General features: G+C 50.1%; 1 protein-coding gene across 1 annotated transcript in view; it reads right to left on the reverse strand.

Moving 5' to 3' along the window:
- LOC146180867 (tyrosine-protein kinase transmembrane receptor Ror-like) overlaps positions 1-18091 on the reverse strand; it is a 389432-nt gene extending 371341 nt beyond the window's left edge. Inside the window, exon 1 of the mRNA XM_084576195.1 lies at positions 16190-18091. Coding sequence (XP_084432321.1) covers positions 16190-16376 — 187 coding nt within the window. The 5' untranslated portion in view covers positions 16377-18091. The remainder of the gene's footprint in view (positions 1-16189) is intronic.
- Between the last annotated feature and the right edge of the window lie 6150 nt (positions 18092-24241).

Consider the following 24241-nt stretch of genomic DNA (forward strand, 5'->3'; position numbering starts at 1 on the left):
AGGGCTGAGAGTGAGTGAGTGAGTGAGTGAGTGAGTGAGTGAGTGAGTGAGTGAGTGAGTGAGTGAGTGAGTGAGTGAGTGAGTGAGTGAGTGAGTGAGTGAGTGAGTGAGGTGAGGTGAGGTGAGGTGAGGTGAAAAACTATTTGGTGGACTCCGCGAAATATTACAAGGGCTGGTCCGGCTCCTGATCACGGTTGGTAGCCGGCAAGCCGTGCCCCACGGCGACCGCTTCAGCCCAGTCGACCAGCCTCGTTTGTGAGGCCGGCTCTGAGCTGGAGACCGCGATCTCCCAACCCTCGTTGTCCGTAAGGACCAATTTGGCCGGTGGATAAAACTCTGGGTATACGAACATAATATATTTGAATGTAGCTCTCGGGGCCCCGCAAAGGGAACATTCGGATTGATGACTAGACGGGGAGAAGAGTACCAGCAGTGCTGGGGAGGGGAAGGTGCTGACTCCACGTTACTTGTGGTTTAGTTAGGGAGGGGTGTGGTGGAGGATAGTGAAGTCTTTCAGAGCGGTAGTGTATTGTAACGCCGTTGTACGTGATCAGCCGATCTCTGGTGCTGCCTAGGTCCTCGGTATCTGTTGCTCGGTCGACGTATGCTCGAGCAGCAGAATGGGCCGCTTCGTCACCGGGGTTGCCCGAATGGGCTTACTCAGACAAGTTCTATGGGTCGAGGTGGTTGAAAGTTGGCAGTTCGGATTTTGTGAGAGGCAGTATGTATCTGGCCTCGGGCGAAATTTTGTATGGCAGTTTTAGAATCGCTGAGGGTGGCAGTGGAAGAGACTATCGCGATGGCTATAGCGGATTATTCCGCTTATATGGATGTTCGAGCAATGATAGAGCCTGATGTGATGTGTTCGAAGCGGCTGTATACCGCGCATATCGCATAGGCTGAGCGGTGTGCATAGCTGAGGGGAACCTCAGTCCGTTTTTCGACAAGCGTGCTTGTCTCCGTATGGGCAAGTCCATTTTCAGAGACGTCGGCTAGCGGAATGAGGTTCCCCTCCATCCTTTTCTAGTTTCCTCTGACTTTGCCGAAATCATTAGCTGTTTAAGGATTACCCATTAATCTGGTGGCAACAGCGCAGGCATGCAACGTGCATCCAAAAAAGCAAGGGTTGAAAGGAGAAAAATTATACGCCCGTAGCGTGGCGTGATACGGTCAGGGTCACGAAGAGTCGGACACGACTGAAGGACTGAACTGAACTAAACTGAACTCAGTGTGAACCAAGTTATCAAACCACTGTCTCGTGGACGGGGACCATGAAGCGATATCTAATAACTACCGCTACTTATTTGTTTTATCTGCGCTAAGTGGCAAATTAAAGGAACATAAAATAATAAACCAGACAATTCCCACGGTATCTTAGTAACGCGGGCGAGGTCCTCTATCATCTTTATCCCTCAAAAAATTAAAGAGCACTGCAGAATCTACATTGGAGTAATGCGAAAGCACGGATGCTGCTGTTGGTTGCTTCTGGCTGCTTCTAGTAGCTTAATTCACTTCTTGTTTGCCCATTTTAGTCTTGGTTACTTTAAAATTGAGCGCCAATCCCTTCCTATGCCCTTTTTCGGCTCTACTTCCGGTTGTGTGATGCACATCCTCCACCTCACATTTTTTCAGTTCTTGTTTGCCCCTTTTATTCTTTGGTGATCTCAAACTGCGCGCCAATCCTTTCCTATGACCTTTTTGCGGCTCTACTTCTGGTTGCGTGACGTCACGTCTTTGACGTCATACTCACTACCAGCACCCGTTTCTCTCTTTCCGCTTTCACGCCCACCTTCCTCCCTTCCCTTACGGAGCGGTTCAGGTGTCCACAGAACAAGTGTGGCAGATACCGCGCTTCCTTTCCTGTGAACTAGTTATCCTAATTAATTACCTAATTAACTTATTAGCTTAATTATTTTTTCTGCGGCAACATTACGTCAGCCTCTATCGATTGACACCACTCATTACTATTAGCCTCTACCACTTCTCAATTACCCGCAACTGCTGCGGACACAATTTTGCGGACGCGGTCTGCGGACAGAAATCTGTGAACATAGCGAAGTAACGCTTTCGCGTTAATAAAACAACCAAAGCTATTTCGAGTGATTCAGTGTCTCAACGAATCTGCAAGCCTGCCCTCGGAAATATCCCAGACAGTGCCGCTCAGAGATCAATGTCTATATGGCGGACCAGCCATTCGAGCACTGCTATATACGACCGATTCCACTTTCCAAACACGCCGGTTATAAAGGAGTAATTTCTTTAACACATTTCCATTGGATACGTCATTAAATATGCTTTATTGCCTTGCGCTTCCGCCACAGGCTTTGATAACCCTTAACAGACACACGGGCGCAATTCGCACAAAGAAATGCGATCGAGCTGTGCGTGTATTGACGTACGGTGCTTCGAAGTCGACGATGCGTGATCATGGCAACGTATACATACACTCGATTCCTAGGGCGCCGCAGTGGCGTGGTCGCATACTTCCATCGCTGTCGCTGCGGGCCTTCCGTCCGAGCCGGACGATACTGCGCCAGGCGGCGCCACATGCAAGGTGCCCATTGCAAGGTGCACATGCAGTGCCCTACTTTTTGAAGCTAGATCAGGGTGCCTTAGAATACGCAGCTACAAAAAGAAATTTAACAATGGAGATGACGCATATGTGCTGTATGTGGTAACTCCAGTGAAAGAATTGACCATATTATACTCGAATGTAATGGTATCCATCCGGAAGTTGGTGCAGGCGCAGTCCTGAAGCTCTGGGGTTTAGAGATAACAGTGGCCGGGTGAATAAACCGGCGGTGGAAACTAGCAAAAAACGACTGGAAGATTGGTGGCTTAAAAGCAGAGAAGTGACATAATGTTAGTAACGTAGGAGCAAAATTTAATAAATAGAATGCTGGTTTAGTTAACCAATCTAAATCAATAGTTAAGATATAGGGAGAAAAATGAGCATGATAGCTACTGCTACCACCCCGTTTCAAAGGGGACGCTCCTATATTCCATCCATCCGTCCATCCATTCAAGAAACGCATTGCTACTCACAGTACAGAACCGTATGCCTACAGCAATGACACTTGAATTGCGTATATCATCTAGGCCCATCACACTACGCGTTTCTGCTCCGCCGTGATGGCACAGTGGTAAGGGCGCTCGAGTGTGAACGCAAGGACGCGGGTTCAAATTCCGACCGCGGCGGCCGCTTTTCGATGGAGGTAAAAACAAAGGCGAACCTCTCAAGTGCGCGTTAAAAAACCCCAGGTGGTGAAAATATCTGGAGCCCTACACTACGGCATTCCTGGCAGTCCGAATCGCTTTGCGGTGTTAAATCTATACATCTAAACGTACGCATTTCTAAATTTGTCGCATTTATGTCACAGCATTCTCATTAGCCGCGACCACGCCACTAACTCTTTCTTGAAGCATCAATTTTGAGCACCGCGAGGACAGTGGCGGTGGTCGTTGCTAATTTCTTTAAGTTTTGGCTGACAAAGCATATGCAAACCAAGGACGAGCAGGCAGAAGACGTTACAAGGGACTTAAGACCTGCCCTCATATATATATTTAAAAAAAAAAACAAGCAAAAAATAAGCAAACATCCAAAGCATCTGACAATAGCCGAACTATATATCACAAAACGAAAGCTAAAGAAAAATAATACGTATGAAGTCGAACCGCCTTCCTAAAAAAAGACAATTTTAGTGACACAGAAATGCTAAAAGAGTAACATTAATGAATAACTCTTTTATAGCTTTGGTTACTTCGACTTTCCATTATCATAGCAAATAGCTCGGGGAAAACATTTAAAACTGGCGGTATCCCACACGTCAAATTTTGGTCGCAATAATTTTGACCAATCTTACCGCTTTATTCTTTCGCTTGTTCCGCATTCGTGCGGACTTCAATCAGAAAAGGTCACTATTAATTAATCAGGGGAAAAGGTCACTAAAGTTGATCTAACGAGAGCAGCGGAGGAATAGAGCGGTGATCCAAAATCACGTTGTTCGTCACTTTGCAACCAAAGGCTAAAATTTGTTTCTGTGTTAGTCTTCCCGGAATGGCCAAACTTCTCCGGTGTTTGTCAATCGTCATTTCTTCTGGAAGGACGTGGAATCGCTTGAAACGTGTGCAGTGTTTGAACTGAACCCTTGAAACGTTACTCTTTTCATGGTTCTTGTTCGTGATGTTGAACTGATGCGCTTACGTAACGCAACAACACGCGCAAATCCTGGGGCCACTCAAAGAGGAGTATAGGAAGAACCGATCTCTTTTCCATCTGGAATGTAAACCATCGTCGGAACTTAGCCCTCGTGTCCGTTCTCCTCCCCTAATCAGCTGCAATGAGATATCGTAATCTGAATCCGCGAACGCTGTAGAAGGAAGGCAGTTGTTATTCCTAGTAAACAAGCCCCGTCGGGACCATATCTTGAGACAGTAACGAGGCGCAAGCAAATGAAGTAAGATATCTTGAGACCAGTGCATACTATAGTTTGTATACCTGTGAAAACTGCTGGTTAAAGTACCGCTGCGTGGATTTATTCCAATGATCGGACGAACGACTGATACGAAGTTGCTCTCACATCGGCAGAAAGTCTGAAATTGGAAAATTTTGTTTTCTGACGGAAGGATATTGAAAGAGATATATCCCTTCAACTGCTCCCCTAATTTCACGAAAGGAAGGACTTCCAGCAAAGGCCGGAGACTAAAGTTTCAACAACGGATTGATATTGGTAAGAAGTGCCCATCCAGGGGTAAGCCAAGCAAAGCGGTTGCACGTGGAACGACCACACAGAAAAGGATTCGTGTTTACAGGTTTGTTTGCTCTTCTTTTTTGTGCTATTACAAAAGTGAACCAATCTCAAAACACAACCCCCTGGTGACTTTCTTTGTCTTTTCCTCTAAGGCTTATCAGTCGCAACCGACGTCTCTCTTGGCACCCCAGAGGCCCCGCCCTTAATCATTCATGCCCAAACAAACCCGCATGCCCACTTCTTTAGCCCGAAAGGGGAGATAAGCCGCGCTCAACAACCTTAATCCGTGCGCCTCATGGACCTCCACTGCACGATGCCATCGCAGAGCTCGTTTGTCTTGACACCACTGACACCTCCCTCGAACACACACACACACACACACACACACACACACACACACACACACACACACACACACACACACACACACACACACACACACACACACACACACACACACACACACACACACACACACACACACACACACACACACACACACACACACACACACACACACACACACACACACACACACACACACACACACACACACACACACACACACACACACACACACACACACACACATCGGACGAACGACTGATACGCACGCACGCACGCACCGTTGCCGCTGACATATTGTGCGGCATTGAAGGTACTGGCTGAGCTTCGCACTTTCTCTCCCTAGCCAAATTAAAGCGCCTTCAAAAGCGCGTCGTTTGTTACCCGGGATTTCGGGGAAGAAGGGCACGGAAGGTAAATAGAAGGAAGAACAAAGGGAAGGGACGAGGGAAAAGGGGCTCCGAGCGACGGATGGCGTCCCAGCGCAGCCCGCTCTCTCTCTGCCTGTCTCATCCTTACGGTGCCGACTGATCCGCGCTAATCCCGCTTGAACCCGCGTAATTGACGCGTCTAATCAGGAAAGATTATCGCGGGGACCAGGTTACTCCGCGCCGCCAGATTCAGAAAGAGGCGCAGGAAGGTACCAACGGGGCGAGACGGCAGCGACTGTTATCTCTCAGAAGGGATTTGAATTTCGACGCAGAAAGTTCGAGTTTAATGGGGACGAAGCGACAGGGCTCGAGCAACGAGTGGCGCTAGAAAGTGCAGCATCGGCGTGTAACTTGTATACACTTTTCTACCTGGGTGCCAAACGCTATCAATCTACAGAACCGTGCAGCGACGACTCGGAAGCAGTGTAGGGCATTGACAGGCATCATATCACCCTCCCTTACTGTTCCGATAGAAAAATCTTTATTGCCATAGCAATACTTCGCCAGGTTTCGGCCCGTCGCGTCGTCCCGGGAAGGGCCACATTTGACCTTGAACAGCCGCGAAGGACAAGAATAAGGAGACGAAGAAGAAGAACGCTCGGTCACCGGCAGCTAATGCTTTCGCTCCAACATTCGGTTCAGCAGCATTGAACCCTTCTCATTTATATGTGGGCTGTAGATTACGCTCCTGCATCATACTCCTAAAAGATGAGCTTAAGTGTCCCCAGTTATGTAGCACCTTACACTGATAGGGCGCGATAGGAGAATAATGGTTGGTTTGGTTTATGAGGTTTAACGTCCGAAAGCGACCCAGGCTATGTATGAGAGACGCCGTAGTGAAGGACTCCGGAAATTTCGACCACCTGGGGTTCTTTAACGTGCACTGACATCGCACAGCACACGGGCGCCTTGCTTTTCGCCTCCATCGAAAAGCGGCCGCCGAGGCCGGGATTCGATCCCGCGTCTTTGGGAACAGTAGTCCAGCGCCGTAACCACTGCGCCCCCCCGGAGGGGGGATAAGGGAATAATGTAGCAGGCAAAAGAAGCTTCCGCCGTTGCTGTCGCAATTCAACTAGGGTTAACCAGAGCTAGAACACAACTAATTGTTTCTTTCTCAGCTAACGCAACTGAAGGAGCGCTCAAGTGACCACCATCATTTTCATTCAAAACCATTGAGAAAGTCTCTAATATCTCACGTGCGACATAATTTACAAGCAACAAGGTCACGCGATATTTATGGAAGGCCTTTTTAATGACTTTGATAGAACTGAATCTTCCAGAGCACTATAGCTTGGTGCGATCCGCACTTGCACCGAGAATGCTTTCTCCTCGAAATCCGTGACCGGGTCGAAAAGCGACCGGCAGCGGACAACGGCGCAGTATTCCTCCTTTTCTTTCCATCGGGGTCACAAAAAATACCTCACAATTGCATTATTTCTATTTTCTGAAGTTCGCTTTTCTGAAGTTCGATTTTCTGAAGACGGACCTGTTCGCTAATTTTGGCTTCATTTGTAGCCACCCCGAATTCGCTAGCGTTTTAAATGTGAGGTGTTTGAAATTCCCGCGTGGGATCCGTCATGACCCTGTCGGCCAATCGGATTTTTTTTCCCGACTGCAGTCTACGGAGGCCGCGGTGGCTTTTCGACGGAAAGAGTAATAACCGTAACCGCAATATTTGTAGGCATTTAAATTCTCGCTAAAGCTGAGATGGCTGAGCCGGAGGAAAATGTTTACCCAGATTTGAAGAAAGGCTGCCTTTGATCACGCTGAACAGGAACTCTTCTGACGGAGCCCACCCAGTCCTCTACCTGAAAACGTATTCTTAAAAGCCTCGGTGGCGCAGTGGTTACGGCTCTCGACTACTGTTCCCAAGGGCGCGGGATCAAATCCCGGCCTCGGCGGCCGCTTTTCGATGGAGGCGAAAAGCAAGGCGCCCGTGTGCTATGCGATGTCAGTGCACGTTAAAGAACCCCAGGTGGTCGAAATTTCCGGAGTCCTCCACTACGGCGTCTCTCATAGCCTGAGTCGCTTTGGGACGTTAAACCCCACAAACCAACCAACAAACCAACCAACCTCGGGAACCGGTACGGAATCGTACAATCTGTGGCGCCACTCACTTCATCCAGCGGCACATCCAATCGTTCGAAGTGTTACGCAGAAGCGCAGGGCTCAATTTGAAGAATTCGGTGTCACTTGCAGGTGCTTCTTGTTCACCGTCGCTTCTCTACAAGGTCAGCACAACCCAAGCCCATCGCCTGGCACCAACTGGTAAATAAAAGCAAAATATAAATGTAGCTGACCCGTAGTGTTGGCGCCACGTCGCAGCCTCAGCCATTCTCTCCCAAAGACGGAGCAAAGAAAACACAAAATTCTCCCCCCCCCCCCCCCAAAAAAAAAAAAAAAAAAATGCGACGTGCACATTCTTCGGTCTCCCCCAAACTCACTCTCTTCTCTCCCCTAACTTGAGAAAGATAACATACCGGGTTCGAACCCGACCTCGGCGGCTGCGTTTCGATGGAGGCGAAACGAAGAGGCGTCGTGTGCTGTGCGATGTCAGCGCACGTTAAAGATCCCCAGGTGGTCGAAATTACTCCGTAGCCCTCCACTACGGCTCCTCTTTCTCTCTTTCCACTTTCACTCCCATCTTCCTCCCTTCCCTTACGGCGCGGTTGCGGTGTCCACAGAAAAACAAGTGAGACAGTTACTGCGCCTTTCCCTTCCTATAAATAAAATAAATCAGATAACATAAAGCGCACAATCAATCGAGAAGCGCAGCCAAACGCTCCTTCACTGCGCTCAAGACCGAGACAGAACTTTGCTCGGACGCAGCGTGTATTTGTTGCATGCGCGTTTGTACGCCCGCATTCCCGTCGTTGGTCGATGCGGGAGCCTCTGCGTCCTGCAATCTTCAAGTCCGAAATACGCCGTCTGATATGCATACGGCAATCCAAGACTAGCATTAGTATCGCTCCGCCGGGGTGGCGCAGTGGTTACGGCGCTCGACTACTGTTCCCAAGGGCGCGGGATCGAATCCCGGCCTCGGCGGCCGCTTTTCGATGGAGGCGAAAAGCAAGGTGACCGTGTGCTGTGCGATGTCGGTGCACGTTAAAGAACCCCAGGTGGTCGAAATTTCCGGAATCCCGATGGAGGCGAAACGGAGAGGCGTCGTGTGCTGTGCGATGTCAGCGCACGTTAAAGATCCCCAGGTGGTCGAAATTACTCCGTAGCGCCCCCACTACGGCTCCTCTTTCTCTCTTTCCACTTTCATTCCCACCTTCCTCCCTTCCCTTACGGCGCGGTACGGGTGTCCACAGAGCAAGTGTGACAGTTACTGCGCCTTTCCCTTCCTGTGAACCAATTTAACTACGGCGTCTCTCATAGCCTGAGTCGCTTTGGGACGTTAAATCCCACAGACCATGCAGACCAACCAACCAACCAACATCCAGCATCTTATCACTGCATTCGATGCGCCAAAATAGATGTTAGAGGACACAAAGACGAACTGCATTTTACTACTAGTAAATTTGAATTAATAAGACCTGCTCCCAAATTACCACCCGAAAGTAATTCGCTACTGCATTGCTTGCTTGCCCAGAAAGTAATGCATGACATCACAAATTGCCAGAAAAGTCACTGGTGTACTGCACTTATATTGCGATAATTCAATTACTACAATGTGTGGCGCAGAAGCACTCCTATGCTTACGTCCGATACGTCCTATGCTTACGTCCGACGAGCTTGGTTAAGCTCGTCGCCACGAAGTACGTAGAGCCAAGCGGTAGAACGCTTCGTGAACTCGAGTGCAGGCTGCCGGGGTCCATTCCTGGGACAGCGGGCTTCAAACAGTGGATGCGGGGCTGGTCTGGTGTACATCTCCCGTTCGGGGAATAGGCTTGGTTCCGCTCTCGGCTCCCTCCGTCAAGAAGGTTGGTTGACGCTCTTTGTCAAACAGAGGTGAGCCCCTCGCTGGAGCCGTTTCCCCACGGCGGATTAAAAGCATGACGAGGGTCGCTTCAGCCGTTCCGGCCCGGCGGAGTAATTGACCGCCGCAGCACACGGGAATGGAACGCCCGTCCTGGTCGCCGTACTCGATGGCCGCCGCACACCGGCAACCGCTTCGCTTCTGCCTTTATCTGTTCGAAGCGCGCGAACTTCGGCTGATATGCCAGTCCTAGCGGTGCTATTGAGTCCAGTAATTGGCAATACAATTCGAGCGGTATTTTGGATCGTAATAACAGCAATGCAGTTGAATTATTTTTCCGAAGCAAGTTTACCATAGACGCGTCCTTTTGAAACTTAGCAACTGCCGTTTGATTTCAGCGCAGAATACAGAGCTAGACTTCGCATCTCGTACCGCGCGCTCCTGATGTACAATGACGCTTTTATTTCCGTGCGCTGAGCGCACACTAAAAAAATCTTTCAAGTTCACATCTCCTCGCAGGATTTTATATACAGCGTCAAAGAATTGCAGTGTGACAGCAAACGCTCGGCGAGCCGGTCAACTCGGCATTCACACGAAACAGTACCCACCAATAAAAGTAAGCACAAACACGCGCATCGATAAAGGCCGCGACAGAGGCAACCAAGCGTGAGAGACACCCGCCCTCAGACACCTGCCGAGACGGCGCTGCTATTGAGAGCAGAAGAAGCAGCGGGCGACGAATTATCACGAGATATGTAGCCCAAGTTTCCACGAGAACGGCGAGACAGCAAACAGGGGTTGTGTTGCATATTAACACTTCGATGTGTCGCACACACCCAGACATTGAGAGAAAATTTTATGTCGCTTCACGGGTGCATGTGTAAACAGAACAGTTGAGGTTGTCGGTAGTTATCTACATGTAACGGATGGTTGACAGAAACGCATTGAACATTCGCAAATCCTGACGCAAGGATACTGATGCGCGTAGTAGAATAGTAAAAAATAATAATAATAATCAATCACAGCTGACGACTTTTTCGAAAAGAGAAGTTCCCCATTCAGTGGATGTTAACTATTGTACCAAAGAAAAACCATGGATGCTGGAAGATAAAGAATAACCGAAATGAAGTGAAGCATATGGAAGGGATCCTCATGGTCTATTTCAGTCTGCACCTCATGCATCTTCTCTCTCTAATCCCCTACCGCCCCTCAATGTTTTCCTACAGAACTCCTTCCTCCAAGCACGTCGCCCCGGCCCGATGGCACATCCGTAACCTTTCCACGGGCGTGATCAATTGCTCTCGTGAGGTCCCGCGGGGTATATAGCCACGCATCCAAACCAGACCTAACAAGTCAACGAGACAAACGTAAAGAGCGCGGCGGCGAACACATACATCAAGCGGCGGACACGGGTTCGCGATGTTGATTTCGCCTCTGCAATTATCCTCGCTTGTTTGTCGTTTCGTTTTCTCTCTATTTCCAGAGACCAGCCCATCTCATCCGTGCTGTTTCAGTCTTTCTGCTCACGGAGCCCTCCATCATACGGCACACCGTCCATTTCTTCCAACAAATGAAAACCGAACTTGCTGAGTCATCGCCAACGTGCGATATATAATAATTTATTTCCTATCTTCCTTTTCCTTCGTTTCAGAGACCGCATTTTCATTTGCTTGTCGAACATGGTTCCTCTCGTTCGGCATGCATGTACTGCCGGTAGGAGAAATCATGAAGTTACGGAAAAGAGCGCTGTTCTTCGTAATGCTTAATACCTGCTTCAAGAAAACTGCGTGCACGGAGGATTAATAGAGCACGTTAAACAGAAACCGGTCTTGGTAGAAAAAGGAAACTAACAAAGTGAGCACCGCTGCACCTCCGGGCTATAATTAGTCATGTCTAAAACGCTACAGCGCAAACCAGCGCCTGCTACAGAACGGCACCGTGATCGTCTCGACAAGCCGAAGACCTGCCGCGCTACTCAAAGGAGGGCTCGCCAACAATAGCAACGAGGGTACATATCAGTTACCACCCAACTTGTGAATAACGCCAGGCTTCGCAATGAGCGGCAAGGGGAAATTCAAGGGCCTCGTTGTAAAACCCCAAATGGAGCTCGCACAGTAACGGCGCGGCTCGGGAGCCGAGTAACAACTTGTGAGACGCGCGAGCATTCGCGCAAACACAACGACTGCTCTGCAAGGACAGAGTAATCCCCGTTTACTGCCCCACACGTTGGCGCGAGACGCACTGAACAAGAACCGCGCTAACGCTTACCCCGGACCATCCACAAGCACCACGCCACACAGACGTTTCGATCCGTTGGGTCCGCCAGCGCTGCGCTGCATGGTGCAAAAGCACTTCTCACGCACACCAAAAAAAGTACATCACGGGGCGTTCAACGAACAGTGTTGGGAAGGGTGCAGAGGCGGCAATTAAAGGAGCACCGATTTAAGGAGGTCGTTTCGGGAGCTTGCTTCAAGCCCGGAAGCTGCGCTATGTAATATGTATGGCCGAGAAGCCGGGAGGAGGGGGGCGCTGTAAACGTCCGCACGCTCGGCCATTGTTTAGTCGGCGAGCGGGCTTACGTGCGAGCGACGAACATTCGAGCAAGCGAGTGAACTATGCTGCATGGTCTCGTCGCGAACGTTGCTTCTGCACGGCCTCACTCTCCCTCCAAGGACCCCCTTCTGGAGTGAGCATTCGGAGAGATAAGTGGAATTAACGGCGTGTGTAGGTTGGCGACCAACTATCCACTAATCTAGCAATGATTAAATAAGTGTTTTCCCTTCCTCTTCCTCCGAGCACCTACGCCACAGGACGTGAGAGGGTGGTTTCCCAACACGTACGGCGCATGAAAGCGCAAGCCCAGATATTTTCGTCCAGAAAAATTCAACAAAAAAGGCACGCTTCAGATAAGAGCACCCCCCCCCCCCTTCCGTCGCCCAACCACTCGATATTCCAAGGCGTGCGACAAAATAAAGTAAAACAAAAAGCTTCGGAGGTAAAAGCCAATCGCCCCAGTGAAGAGCAACCCATAAATCCGCCCTTTTACTTTTGGCAAGTCGACAAAGACAATGGCGATACACGGGCCATTCGCTTCGCAACGGGTGGACAAGCGCGCGCCGTTTTTGCTGGAGAACAACAGAGGGGGGCAAGAAACAAATACATGCACCCAAAAAGCGTCCGCTGGCCGCACTGATTGTTTTATCCTATTACGTCCGCAGCAACTGCAACAGAAGAGACAGAATCGGCACACTGACTCCTGGGAAGTGAAAAATTTTTCACTTTTAGGAGTTTTGCCGGAAGCGAACGAGCCGGCGACGTTGCAACCACGTGATTCCACTCTTGACGTCTGGTATCTAGCCATTTTAAGAAAGCGCTGAAGGCAGGGGCAGACGACCATCACCATGCCGCTGCCACCTTCCTCTCGGCTTCATATCACCCCCCCCCCTCCCCCCCGCACGCACACACACACACACAGCATTCATGCTTCTTTTTTTTTTTTTTTTTTTCGACGAAAAATACGAGTTGTGTATGACCATTCACTCAGCTGTACGTAGATGCTCCCCGGTTGTTTCAAAGGGCTTCGTCATGCATGAGCCATTCGCAAAGTGGGAAGATGCTGGTGCATCAACTTGGAGTGTACAGTTTTCTCTCGGTTCGGACCCATACACATTTGTCATTTTTGTGTGCATCTTCGCCGGCCCTTTCCCCACACTCGCAAGCATAGTCCGCCAGGTGTCATCGATTACCTGGCTAAACATTGGCACTCATTCACGGGCGTACCAGGCAGCCATCATCGTGAATGTTATGCGGGCGCGCCACGCGCCGTAATTGTGCAATTACGGCGGCCGAGCGCATATGAACAGCAGCGTAGCGGCACTTGGTCTTACACTTTTATTTCCTCACCGCAAAGCCTTGTTTCTATCTACCAGCGACCCGATCCGCGTACATATACGCACAAAGCCAGCGACGAAGGGCCGTTAATTGGCTGCCGGGCCTCCAGGCGCTTCTGCCGTTATGTAGCACGGACGCTGCATGTACGCGTGCTCCGTAGAAAAAGAGAGAATTCCTGCCCGGCTGCAGAGAAGCTGCTGAGTCGTTTGCGGCTTTTAGCTGCGCGCGGACGGAGGTAAACGAGATCGTGTACACACAGGGGATTCTAGGTCATATAAACGTTGACTATCGCGCTCTGACGAACGCGCGACGAGACACCTTCGCGATTAGGCCAGGAGTTAAATCAGGCATAGGGAAGTGCTTGCGCGAGGAGCTGCTGCCTGTGGGCAGAGCTTCCTTGTATGACGCCGTTATTACAGCTTATTACCATATGTCATCGGCGGCAAGCCGGTCAAGTATGGAGGCCATTTCATCGACAGAGGAGCTTTAAGCAATAAATGCGTTAATAGCCAAGATGCTACAGCGCCACCTTTTGAACAATTCCGGATGTCTTTTGTTTTCTTTCTTTATCTGTTATTCGTTATTTTATACCCAGCGAGATACTTAGTGGCTGAGCCTTGTATTGTCGCGGAAATAACGCTCACTGCTTCTACGCCATAAAATAGACAAAGCGACATCATTTTAAAAATGTGCATTGCGGGAAGTCAGCTTTACGAGCTAAAAACTGCATTTTGGTTTAAATATTTCGAACTGCTTTACCCACCACGAAAATTTTAAAACCAGACTCAGCCTTTATTCAATGGCCTTCATTTTTTTTTTTCGAATAACGTTGTCCCCTAAATTTAAAATAAAAAGTTCGTTAGCTAATTTAACTAGTTAATTGCTTAATTACTGAGCGCTGTCACGTATATAATGGCTGCCTTCGCAATTGATTTGCGGAGTAAGCTCAGAGTTTCGCAATTTGACGATCATACAAACGCGAAACTATCCCGGTCAGCGGTCGCGACATTCAAGGCTGTTTCGTTTGCCCTTTGCTGGCTGCGCTTCCTGTACGATCCGAATTAAATGTTCCACAAGAAAGGAAGTAATGGAAAAAAAATATTGAAAACCATCTGCGGGACGGGGGCCGCCTCTTCCAATTCGGTCGTGGCCTAATGCATTGCTGACTCAATACCGACCGTAACCAGGGAAAGCACGGAAGCCAATAGTTTGATGTCCCGTTCGTTTAAGGGGTCATGGAACACACTTCCGTCAACAACTGGCCCCCGTAGAGAGAAAGCACGGGATTGCCGCGGTAATTTACGGGTCCAGTCCTTCTGATGCTGCCTGCAATTGTTTTGTGGAGCTTTGATCAAATTACTGAATCAAAGCTTCCCGGGTGGCGCTGATGACGAGCGTTGTAAGACGCCCGTCTCGATCGCACGCGCTGCCATTTTCTTTAGGCATGGGAGAAAAAAAAAAAAAAAAAACAGCATAGAAGTCAGCCAGCCTGCAGTCTCCAGAACCGCATTCGAGATAACTCCTTTTCCTGCGTGAGTCTGCATACCGGACGCAAGGGCAGAGGCAATTTAATTTGCCACTAAACCACAACAACTCTTTCTTTTCACTGAGGCCAAAGCCGGTCCTAGTAAATGGTAAATAGGAATACCTCTGGAAAACATAACCGCTCGGTCGTTCCTTTTATATCTCCCCAGCTTTCAAACAGACACCGCAAGACAAATGCATGCTCACGCTACACTGATAAGGATACGGGAAGGGGGGTGCAAGGCATTCACGCCGCCACTGCGCAGTCATCTCGTTCAACAGGACGTCGCCGGCTGGACACAAAAGGCACTCTCTCTAATCTGTACTCTCCTCACGACGCGCTGCTCGGAAAAGCGGTTTCAACTTCGACCCGTGGAGAACACGCCATTTGTTCCACGCTCACGGCACTCCACTCGCTCACTGCATACCCGCTTGGGGAAGAAGAAGCTCTGCAAAACCATCTTTTTCCGGATACGTCCCAGGTAACAAATCGCTGCTGATCAGTCAGTCCTTTGAGAGGGACAAGAAAGATTTAATCTTCACAAAACCCGCCACTCGGAGGTGAGCATAGAGCTTGATCCCGAGGTCGCGCTACACCACAAGGCACGAGGGGGGGACTCAGGTTTTATTTAAGTATTCAGGCAGCGTTTCCATCAGATGCGTTCGGCTTTTCTGCGGTGGGCAAGGAATCGGCCATGTTTACAGCGGCATGGATCGACGATCAGATCTACGGCGCGCGCGTGCAGATCGATTTGTGCGCTCTTGTTTGTGTATACCTTCGGCGAGTATACAGCTCATCAATATACTACGGGATTATTGGGGATGGCGGGCTTTATCGGCCAAGCAGGGATAAGCTGGCGCATCCTCATAAAGTTCGGCGACAACATAACATCGCGCGCGCGAATTCGCCGATCTTATCGCCCGGCGAGAGCATGATTTACAGGTTTATACAGAGGCCCACTTAGCGCGATCTGGGCTGGCTACCTACATCAAAGGGGAGCCGCGAGCTCGTGTCGCCGGGCGGCGCTGCCGAGCATACAAATTGGGACCTTCATCCTTCACTTCCATGTGTGTTATACACACAGCGCAGGCCTTCGCGGACGATAGTAGAACGCGCGAACGAAGAAGTAAAAAGATGAAAGAACTCTGCAACAAACAGCTACAAAACAAAAGCCGGTTACGTACGGCGCGCGTAATAGCCACAACCCCACCATATCTCTCGGCCCCCTCTAGAGATGCGAGTGGTGAGTGTTTCTATCAATTTGCGTTCTTCGCAGCAGTTTAGCTTTTTACTGCTGTTGCAAGCGTTGTCGTGACCCGCTTACCTTCTCGGTCGGCCGCTGCAGACGGCTGCTGGCCTCGGCGCGAACGGTGCAGACGACCCGATTCGGCGCGCTGCACCAGTGCTGTTAGGAGGAGTAGTAGTATCCAGGGGTTGCACGCGATGGAATTCCGCCGCCTCCCACACATCTTGGCCGCGTTGTAGTACACGTCGTAGCTGGGGCTCGTCATTCGCTGGCACACTTTTCGCCGCGAGGTAATCACGTCGCTAGTCTGCGTGAGGTTCGTAGAGAGTCTGCAGGCGGTCGTCCATCGGTGCCGGCTGTCGTTGCGACGAGCTGACTATGCAAATCGTGTATGCGCGCACGTGTGTCCGGACGAAAATAACTCAGTTTGCGGTGCTTTCTGCAGTCAAGCACTTGAGCTTACGCTACGTTCTTTTTTTACTTTTACTAGTAAAATATGAAGACTAGTGATCGCTAGAACAGCTTGTAAAAGATGCGTGAGGTGCGAAGGATGACCGCTTGAGCCACGTTCGTATTCAAACGCGCAAGCGGCGGCAAGGAATTGGCTTCCGCGAATAGCAAATCATTCTGGTTGGCACGCGATGGAGTTTCCGGTGTCTATACGAGAAAAGGGGCAAATAAATAAAAAATGGTGCCGTTAACGACGAGCGACTAGAAGGGGGTCGTCCCTCGATTTGCCGATGTCTCCGCGTGCTCGCAGGGGAGGCCTTGTCACTTGAGGCGACCGTGCGGCGGAAGTCTCTCAGAGCTCACGAGCTCTCGCTAGCTAGAGCGACGGGCAACCTTCATCAATCACGGCCCGATGTCACATGCCCGACCGCGAAGACCCCGCGCGCACAAACTTCTTTTCTGGAGCCACGTCCGAGACAAACAACTGCTCGAGCTGTCTGCTTCGATGGAACGACCGACCGGCGTGACGCTCTGTCGCCCCAAAGTTGCAGCGTCAGTTCGGCTGTCTTGTTTGCTGGGAGGGTAGGGACCGTTGAGTGTCACCCTTGATGGACTGCCTGCCGTTACAATCCGTCGAAGCGCTCGCGCGGAAAGGACGGCCACGCGACACGCCTTCTTCGATGGAGCAGATAGTGATGTTCCGGAACTCCCACTCGCCGTAAATTCGGAGCCAAACTGCTGCACTGTGTGCACGTCTGATCGGGCGCCTTGTTGACACCAGCACTATACGTCGTGTCAGTCGAACTGATGCATACCGCTAACGCGCACCTACTGCAACGAAACTTCTTTGCAGGACTCTTGATTTTATTGCAATGCTATCACATTTCCGCGAAATAAGCTCTTCGAGAGCGTGTGCTCCTCGTTGAAATCGCCATTAACATATTCACTTTTCCACCACGATAGCAGCGAACACGACTGACATTATTAAAGCGAACAGTCAGTGCTAAAACGATGTCAACCTTGGTTTCACGCATTCCGCGACTGTTTACTCCGACGAAGAGTTCACAACGGAAGAAGCAGGCGCCGTTCGGTCGCTAACGAACTCACTCGGCGAAGCAGACGACAGCTCCGTGTTTGGTAGTCACAAAGCGCTCACTCGTAAATGACAGCTGCATTCGCACAGGCCACGGCGGAAAACACCGAACCACAAGCCACAGACACCACACACACACGCTCGACGCAGCGGCAAGCACTAATATCCTCTGCGTGCCCGTCCGCAGCTGGGCGGGATCAGACGAAAAGCCTTGACGGCGGGAGATGAGACGGGGCGATATGCTGGCTCAGCAAACACAGCGCGCGAAACTTGATTGCCAAAGGACGCCGCGTCGTGCTACCGCCTCCACCGAAGGCAGCCAGGTGCACGCCTGACGCCGGTGGGTCGAGCTTTCTTCGAGCGACCAGACGCGCTGCTTCAGCGAGCAACACCGGCGACCAGTTCGCGTGGCGCACAGCGCGTCGACTCTGAGGCTCCGTGCGCCGAGCAAAAAGCGAGACACGCTCACACGCTCGCTCTGCGAGGTCGCCGTGGTTCTTCCCTTGCTCTCCAATCTCTTTCTCTCCTTCTCACCACCGCGTCGCAGTCTGGAGCGCGCGCGGTTGTGAACGGGTGGCTCCATCTCGAGGAGACCAGAGGCAGGGACGAGTCTATTGCACCTTGCTTAGGTGAGGTCGGTACTGTGTTTTGAAGCACGCTGGTTTCGGCTGAAGTGACGAGCCAGAACCGCCAGAGCAAGCTGCAGTGGAGCTTGTGTGCAAGCGAGCTGTAGATTCGGGAGCCGCGTGCTCTGCTTCAAGTTGCTCACTGACGCAGTACCTTTGGCAAGTTTATTCGAGGGAAGGGGTTAGACTTCTTCAAGACCAGAACGTGTTGTGAGACAGGTCACTTCTGAGTCGGCGTACGATTAAAACATCTCAGTGTGCACTTTTCTGGGCAAGGCGGTAGCGCGGCCAGTAGAAACGCGCGGAAGCATTAGTAAAATTATCATCCTCGTCGCACAGGGAAGGCAGCCGTTCGTTAAGCGTTGCTTAGTAACTTTAAGAAGGATGCGAAAAGTACGCAGCGTCGTTTCAAACTCATATCTTTTTTGAAACGCCGCAGTAGATGTTCTTCGCGCTGCTGGGCATACGTCCTACGACGTCCGGGCGCTCAACCAGCTGCGGGTTTCTGCGCATCGGACAAGCTCCTCGCGTAGCCCGACATCTTCTTGTATGTGCTACATTTGTGTACAGTACGGTTCATTGTTAAAGGGAACGCGCGATAGCGTGATCTAAACACTTGCAAAGCACTGCCGCCGGCAACTGGCGAGAATTCGCGGTAGCATGTGCATTCTCGGGAAGAGCAGCCGGCCGTGCTTCCTGAGCATCCACCTTGTGCGATCGTTTGTCGACGGCTCTCACGGAATTGCTATGTAAAGGGCGGCAGCCTCGTGGTCTTATGTTGTCTTTAACAGTGGACCGAATTGTACGTGACAGCCTAGAGCAAACTGCGCACCATGGAAATTGCACGATGCAGTGGTACCCCAGGGCGCCTTTGGTATCAAAGTATCGGGAAATTCAATGACTCTGCTGCCTCCGACATTCGAGAGCAGATACTATGTTTGTAAATACTGCATTGTTCATGGTCTCAACGATTGCTAGTAGTTGCACAAGCAGATTATCTGCTGATTTTTTAAGTCCCGCACATGGTTTTTTTTTCTTTTTTTTTTTTTTAATATGCCATATAACTTGCTTGTCTGATCAACATATATGCCGCAACCGCGAGAGTCGTATCTTGTACACCACTCCTTCTACACATGCCACAAACTTGTCAGCGCGCTTTATACCGCAAAAAAATTATTTGGTCCCGTTTTCTCTGTTGTTTACTTGCGCGCACAATCTTTTCAGGCTTCTTTTTTTACGAAAAACATTCGACATATACTTCATGCCTTTCTGCCACTTTTTTCAGCCTGTGTCGCAAAGCATGAACATAGGACAGAACTACAGGCTTTCTGCCCCTTCCCTCTTATAAACACATAAAAACGTTGCGTGAGGCACGACTGGCAACCTGGCAGCGCACTGCTCAAAGCATAAATGTGAACTCTTATTTAACAGAACATTCACCTTGGTGCCATCAAGAAATCAACTCACACAAGATATATGGGAGACATTTCCAATGGCGTCGAGCGATAATCAGTTGCGCTTACTACGCAAGAAAAAAAAAAAAATACTTCTTTCGGAACAGGAAGGGAATGTGATGTGCTAACTGTCATGCACTTTTATAGCATTTTCACTTTTGGTTTCATTTTTTTCTTTTCTTGTTTATTTTTTAGTCTCATCCAAAGTGATGTTGCGGAAGACAACAATTAAGTGCATAGAGGCTAGTTTGCGCTCTTCTCTTGTACAGTGCCATTATAGTATTTTTTTAGTGCACACTTAAGACACGATGAAGAGCAATGTGACGGCTAGCTGCCTGGGCCGGAACTGCGGATCCTTGTTGCGCAGGGAGTGGGGAGCCACGACCTATTCGTACTTTTTGGCGCTCATACCACTTTCGTCCGAAAGCCGGCAGCGAAGAAGGGTCGATGAATGACGCGCTGGAATGCGGGGGTGATGTGCTGAGGACGGCTGCACCGGCGCTGTGGCGAGGACGGATATGGTTCTGAGGACGAGAAAAAATGACCCAAGGTGACAAGGAAAGCCGCTGACGGACGGGGGGCAGAGAGGCGCGACCGAGTCAGCCTCGCCTTCCGGGAGCCAACTGCCCGCGAACATGAAGATGGTTAGCTAGTCCTGCCGGTGACTGTCGTGACGCTGGGGCTACGTCGACCCGGCCTTCACTTGGTAGCGTGCAGAGACTCGGGGTTGAAGTAGGATTGAATCTTCGAAGTTGGTGAAATATGTACAAGCAGGTTTAATGGCACTTTGAGAAATCTTATTTACAATATTTACACGAAAAAAGAAGGGTACATCAGCAAAATGACAAGCGTTAAGAGTTCATAGCGAGAAGCGACTGGATGAGCCGTTTACCCAGGGCCCAGAGCGACATTTCGTGCTCTGCAGCGTCCTTAAAAACCCCCTATGTCCAGCCCCTCTCTGAAGATGCTGACCAACCAAATCCAGGGCACGCCCCTCAGGTATTGGCATCCAATCGAACACATCACTGCACTGATGGTCTGAAGCACTGACTGGTCCGGCATTCATTCGTTGGGCGTGATCACTTGTTGGCGGGAAAAGCTTGGGAACGGCGAGGAGAGGAGGTACATTTCTATTCTTCAGCAAAGAAACCACAGGCTGGTTCTGACAAGGGGTTTTACTTCTCAGAAACCCGAGTGCACGTGGCGCCGCATAGGGCTCCCAACATTGTCCCTTTTCGACAATTGCAAATCTTTCCTGCATTCCCGGGAAATCACTTAATGGCCGTATGAGTCATGCTCCTTTCTTGTCCTGCACGTCAGCGGACATGTCACTCTGTCGTCTCCTTTGGATAGGAGGCATTCATCACTGGAGGATAGCACTTCTCGACTGGAAGGGTGGACAAAAGAAAGAAAGCACTTCCTGCTATTTCCCGCAGGGGGACGTTTCTTTGTGTTTTTCCAGACGTTCTCTTGACAGGGTCAATTTGGCATTTGCAGGTTGTCCACAAAGCAAAACATGCTTACAAAACAGGATTCCTGGAAACAGGCTCACTTAGAGCCATTGGACCATCACCACATATTCACAAAACTTATCCATGCCCACAGGCGAACAATAGAGCGCGCAATTGCGGATGCTTGGTCGTAACAGCCTCCTCCCCCGCCAAAAGAGTCTCGGAGGGCAGCAGTCCCAGCTGCTGCATGAAGAGACGACTTAATGGCCTGCACGTGAACGCTTGAAGCTCGCTGTTGCTTGTCGCGTTGTCTTGATTGTTGTAGGCCAAATTGCTCGAGCTGTCTGAAACTCAACCACATGTCGAAGCAAGCACTCGGCTCCCGTCTGAAGAGACCAGGTTAAAAGAAAACTGCCATTGTTGTTCGAGAAAAGCCCACTCTCAAGACGTTCAGGACCCACGTATTCCTAGAAAACCAAACGTGCTGCTTTACATAGCCACACATATACAAGCGCACGAAAAAAAAAAAAACCTGATTATCAATTTGGATACATGGTGAGGAACATCTCGGACCGCTTAGAAAGAGCGGCTAAGCGCGTCCGCATTCCCATTTAACCTCCCCTTTTTGTATCTTATTTCAAAATTGTACTGCTGTAAAATCAAGCTCCACCTAAGAAGGCGACTGTTCTTCGATGTCGCAGTTTGCAGCCAAGCCAGGGGACAATGGTCCGTCTCTACGGTGAATTTGGCCCCTCCAAGATAGCACTGCAATTTTTGAATGGCCCATACAATGCAAGCGCATTCTTTCTCTGACGCGCAATAAGCCCTCTCTCTAGAACTCAGTTTTCTGCTCAAGTAGAGCACGGGGTGCTCATTACCGTCGTCATCTCTCTGGCAGAGAACAGCACCTAACCCTCGATCACTGGCATCACACTGGACCGTGAATTCTCGGCCATAGTCTGGAGCTCGCAATACCGGACGGTTAATCAGCACAGCCTTCAGGTTTACGAAGGAGGCTTCCTTTTGTTCGTCCCAGACTACATTTGTCGGTTCTGTCTTGCGGAGAGCGTCGGTCAGAGGGCTAGCCAAAGATGAATAGTTAGGGATGTAGTGATTGTAGTATCCCGTCAGACCTAGGAATGCTCGAATTTCCGTCTTCGTGCTCGGCCGCGGGTAGTCTGCTACCGCAGAAATCTTAATCTCGCTGGGTTTCCTGAAACCTTGACCTACATTGTGACCCAAGTAGTCCACGGTCGCCCTTGCCAGGCAACATTTCTCGGCCTTTACGGTTAGTCCAGCTTGACGCAAAAGGCTCAGTACAGCTCTTAGATGTACCATATGGTCCGCCCATGAGTCGGAAAAAACCGCAATGTCGTCTAAATAAGGCACCGCGAATGTTTCACACCAATTTAAAACCCTATCCATGAGTCGGGAAAAACAAAATGGAGCATTTTTGAGCCCGAAACTCATCATTGTTGGCTGGTAGCTGCCCGTCGGAGTGACGAAAGCCGCGTATCTGCTGGCGCGTTCAGTGAGCGGTACTTGCCAGTATCCTCGAGTAAGGTCCAGCGTAGTCACATATGCCGCTCTACTGACCTGTTCTACTCTCTCCTCAATATTCGGAATAGGATACACTTGATCCCTGGTGAGAGAATTTAGCTTTCGGTAGTCTACCACAGGCCTAGGGTCTTTACCTGGAGCTTCTACTAAGATCATAGGCGAAGCATAATCGCTTTCCGAGGGTTTTATCACTCCCAATTCCAGCATGCGAGTTACTTCCCTATCCAGAATTTCTCTTTGCCTTGGAGAAAATCGGTAGCACCTTGATCGCACTGGCACGTCTGAAGTCAGCTCAATATCGTGCTCAGTCAAATCAGTTCTGCCTGGCCTGTCCACGAAACAGGACTCAAACTCTGTTATTATTTCGCCCAGATCGGACAGCTGGGATTTCTTTAGTTCTCCTCTCTGCTCCGTCTTTTTGAGAAGCTCCTGAGCGTTGCTTCCTTTTTCGCTGAGGCAAATCAAGTTGTCCCCCATCTCCTCGGGAAGGTTTAACGTTAGATTTACCACGGCTTGCTCCATAGCTAAGTCCTCTCGGGTTCCACTTAAAAGTCTCGGGAGATTACTAGACACCGGCGGCAAGATGTTACTCTCAAGAACGTCCTCATTCCGCGTCTCATCAAGCTCACTTTCAAGTTGACTTATCTGAGATGCCTCGCTCTCAAACTTTTCTGACCCGCTATTTTCCGCATTTACCACTGTTTTAACTGCCGTTTCCTCCGCTGTGGATTTTTCTGGAATGAGCAGTGTAGCTAGTTCTCGCGCCTTTGAACGTGTTAAGGCTTGCACAACTCTGTCTCCGAAAAGGATGCCCCTCTTTCGCAGCAGCATGTCCGATTTGTTGGAGAACAAATACGGATAGCACTTAGGAAGCTTTCCTGAAACGGCAGCCTCGGTTGTTAATTCGCCGAAAGGGCCCTCGATGACCACGTTCGCGATTGGCAAGCACACACTCTGTTCCTCCACTACCTGGCGGATCCATGCACACTGTCCTGTATAGTCGGAGGGCGACACATACGCCGGATGGACAACATCCATCGTTGCGGCCGAATCGCGCAGTACCTTGCAAGGCTTCCCGTTGACTACTAGGTCATGCAGGTAGGGTTCTAAAAGCTGCATATTTTCATCGCAGTCACTGACATACGAGAAAGCAATCTTTTCTTTCCGGCAGTTGACGGCAATGTGACCCTGCTCATTACACCTAAAGCATGTGAGCGGCTTCCTAGCCTCAAGCTTATTCTTTGTGTTCTGCACGTTGGTCACTTCCCCACTTTTCTCACTGCCGTCCTTTCTAGGGAATCTGCCTGAAGAAACCTTCATTTCTTCGTTTCCAACTCTAGCAAAGTGCCTTTCCTGACGGTTTTTCACACTGAACTTGGGATTGCGGGGCCTATCCACTGCTGGGTTGCTGAATTGTCGGCGCGAAGCATACTCCTCAATAAGTTCGGCAGCTTCAGTTGCCGACTTAATTTCGCCTCGGTCCTGTAACCAATTTC

Source organism: Amblyomma maculatum, chromosome 8, assembly GCF_055883805.1.
Source record: "Amblyomma maculatum isolate TAMU_Amacu chromosome 8, ASM5588380v1, whole genome shotgun sequence".
Lineage (NCBI taxonomy): Eukaryota > Metazoa > Arthropoda > Arachnida > Ixodida > Ixodidae > Amblyomma > Amblyomma maculatum.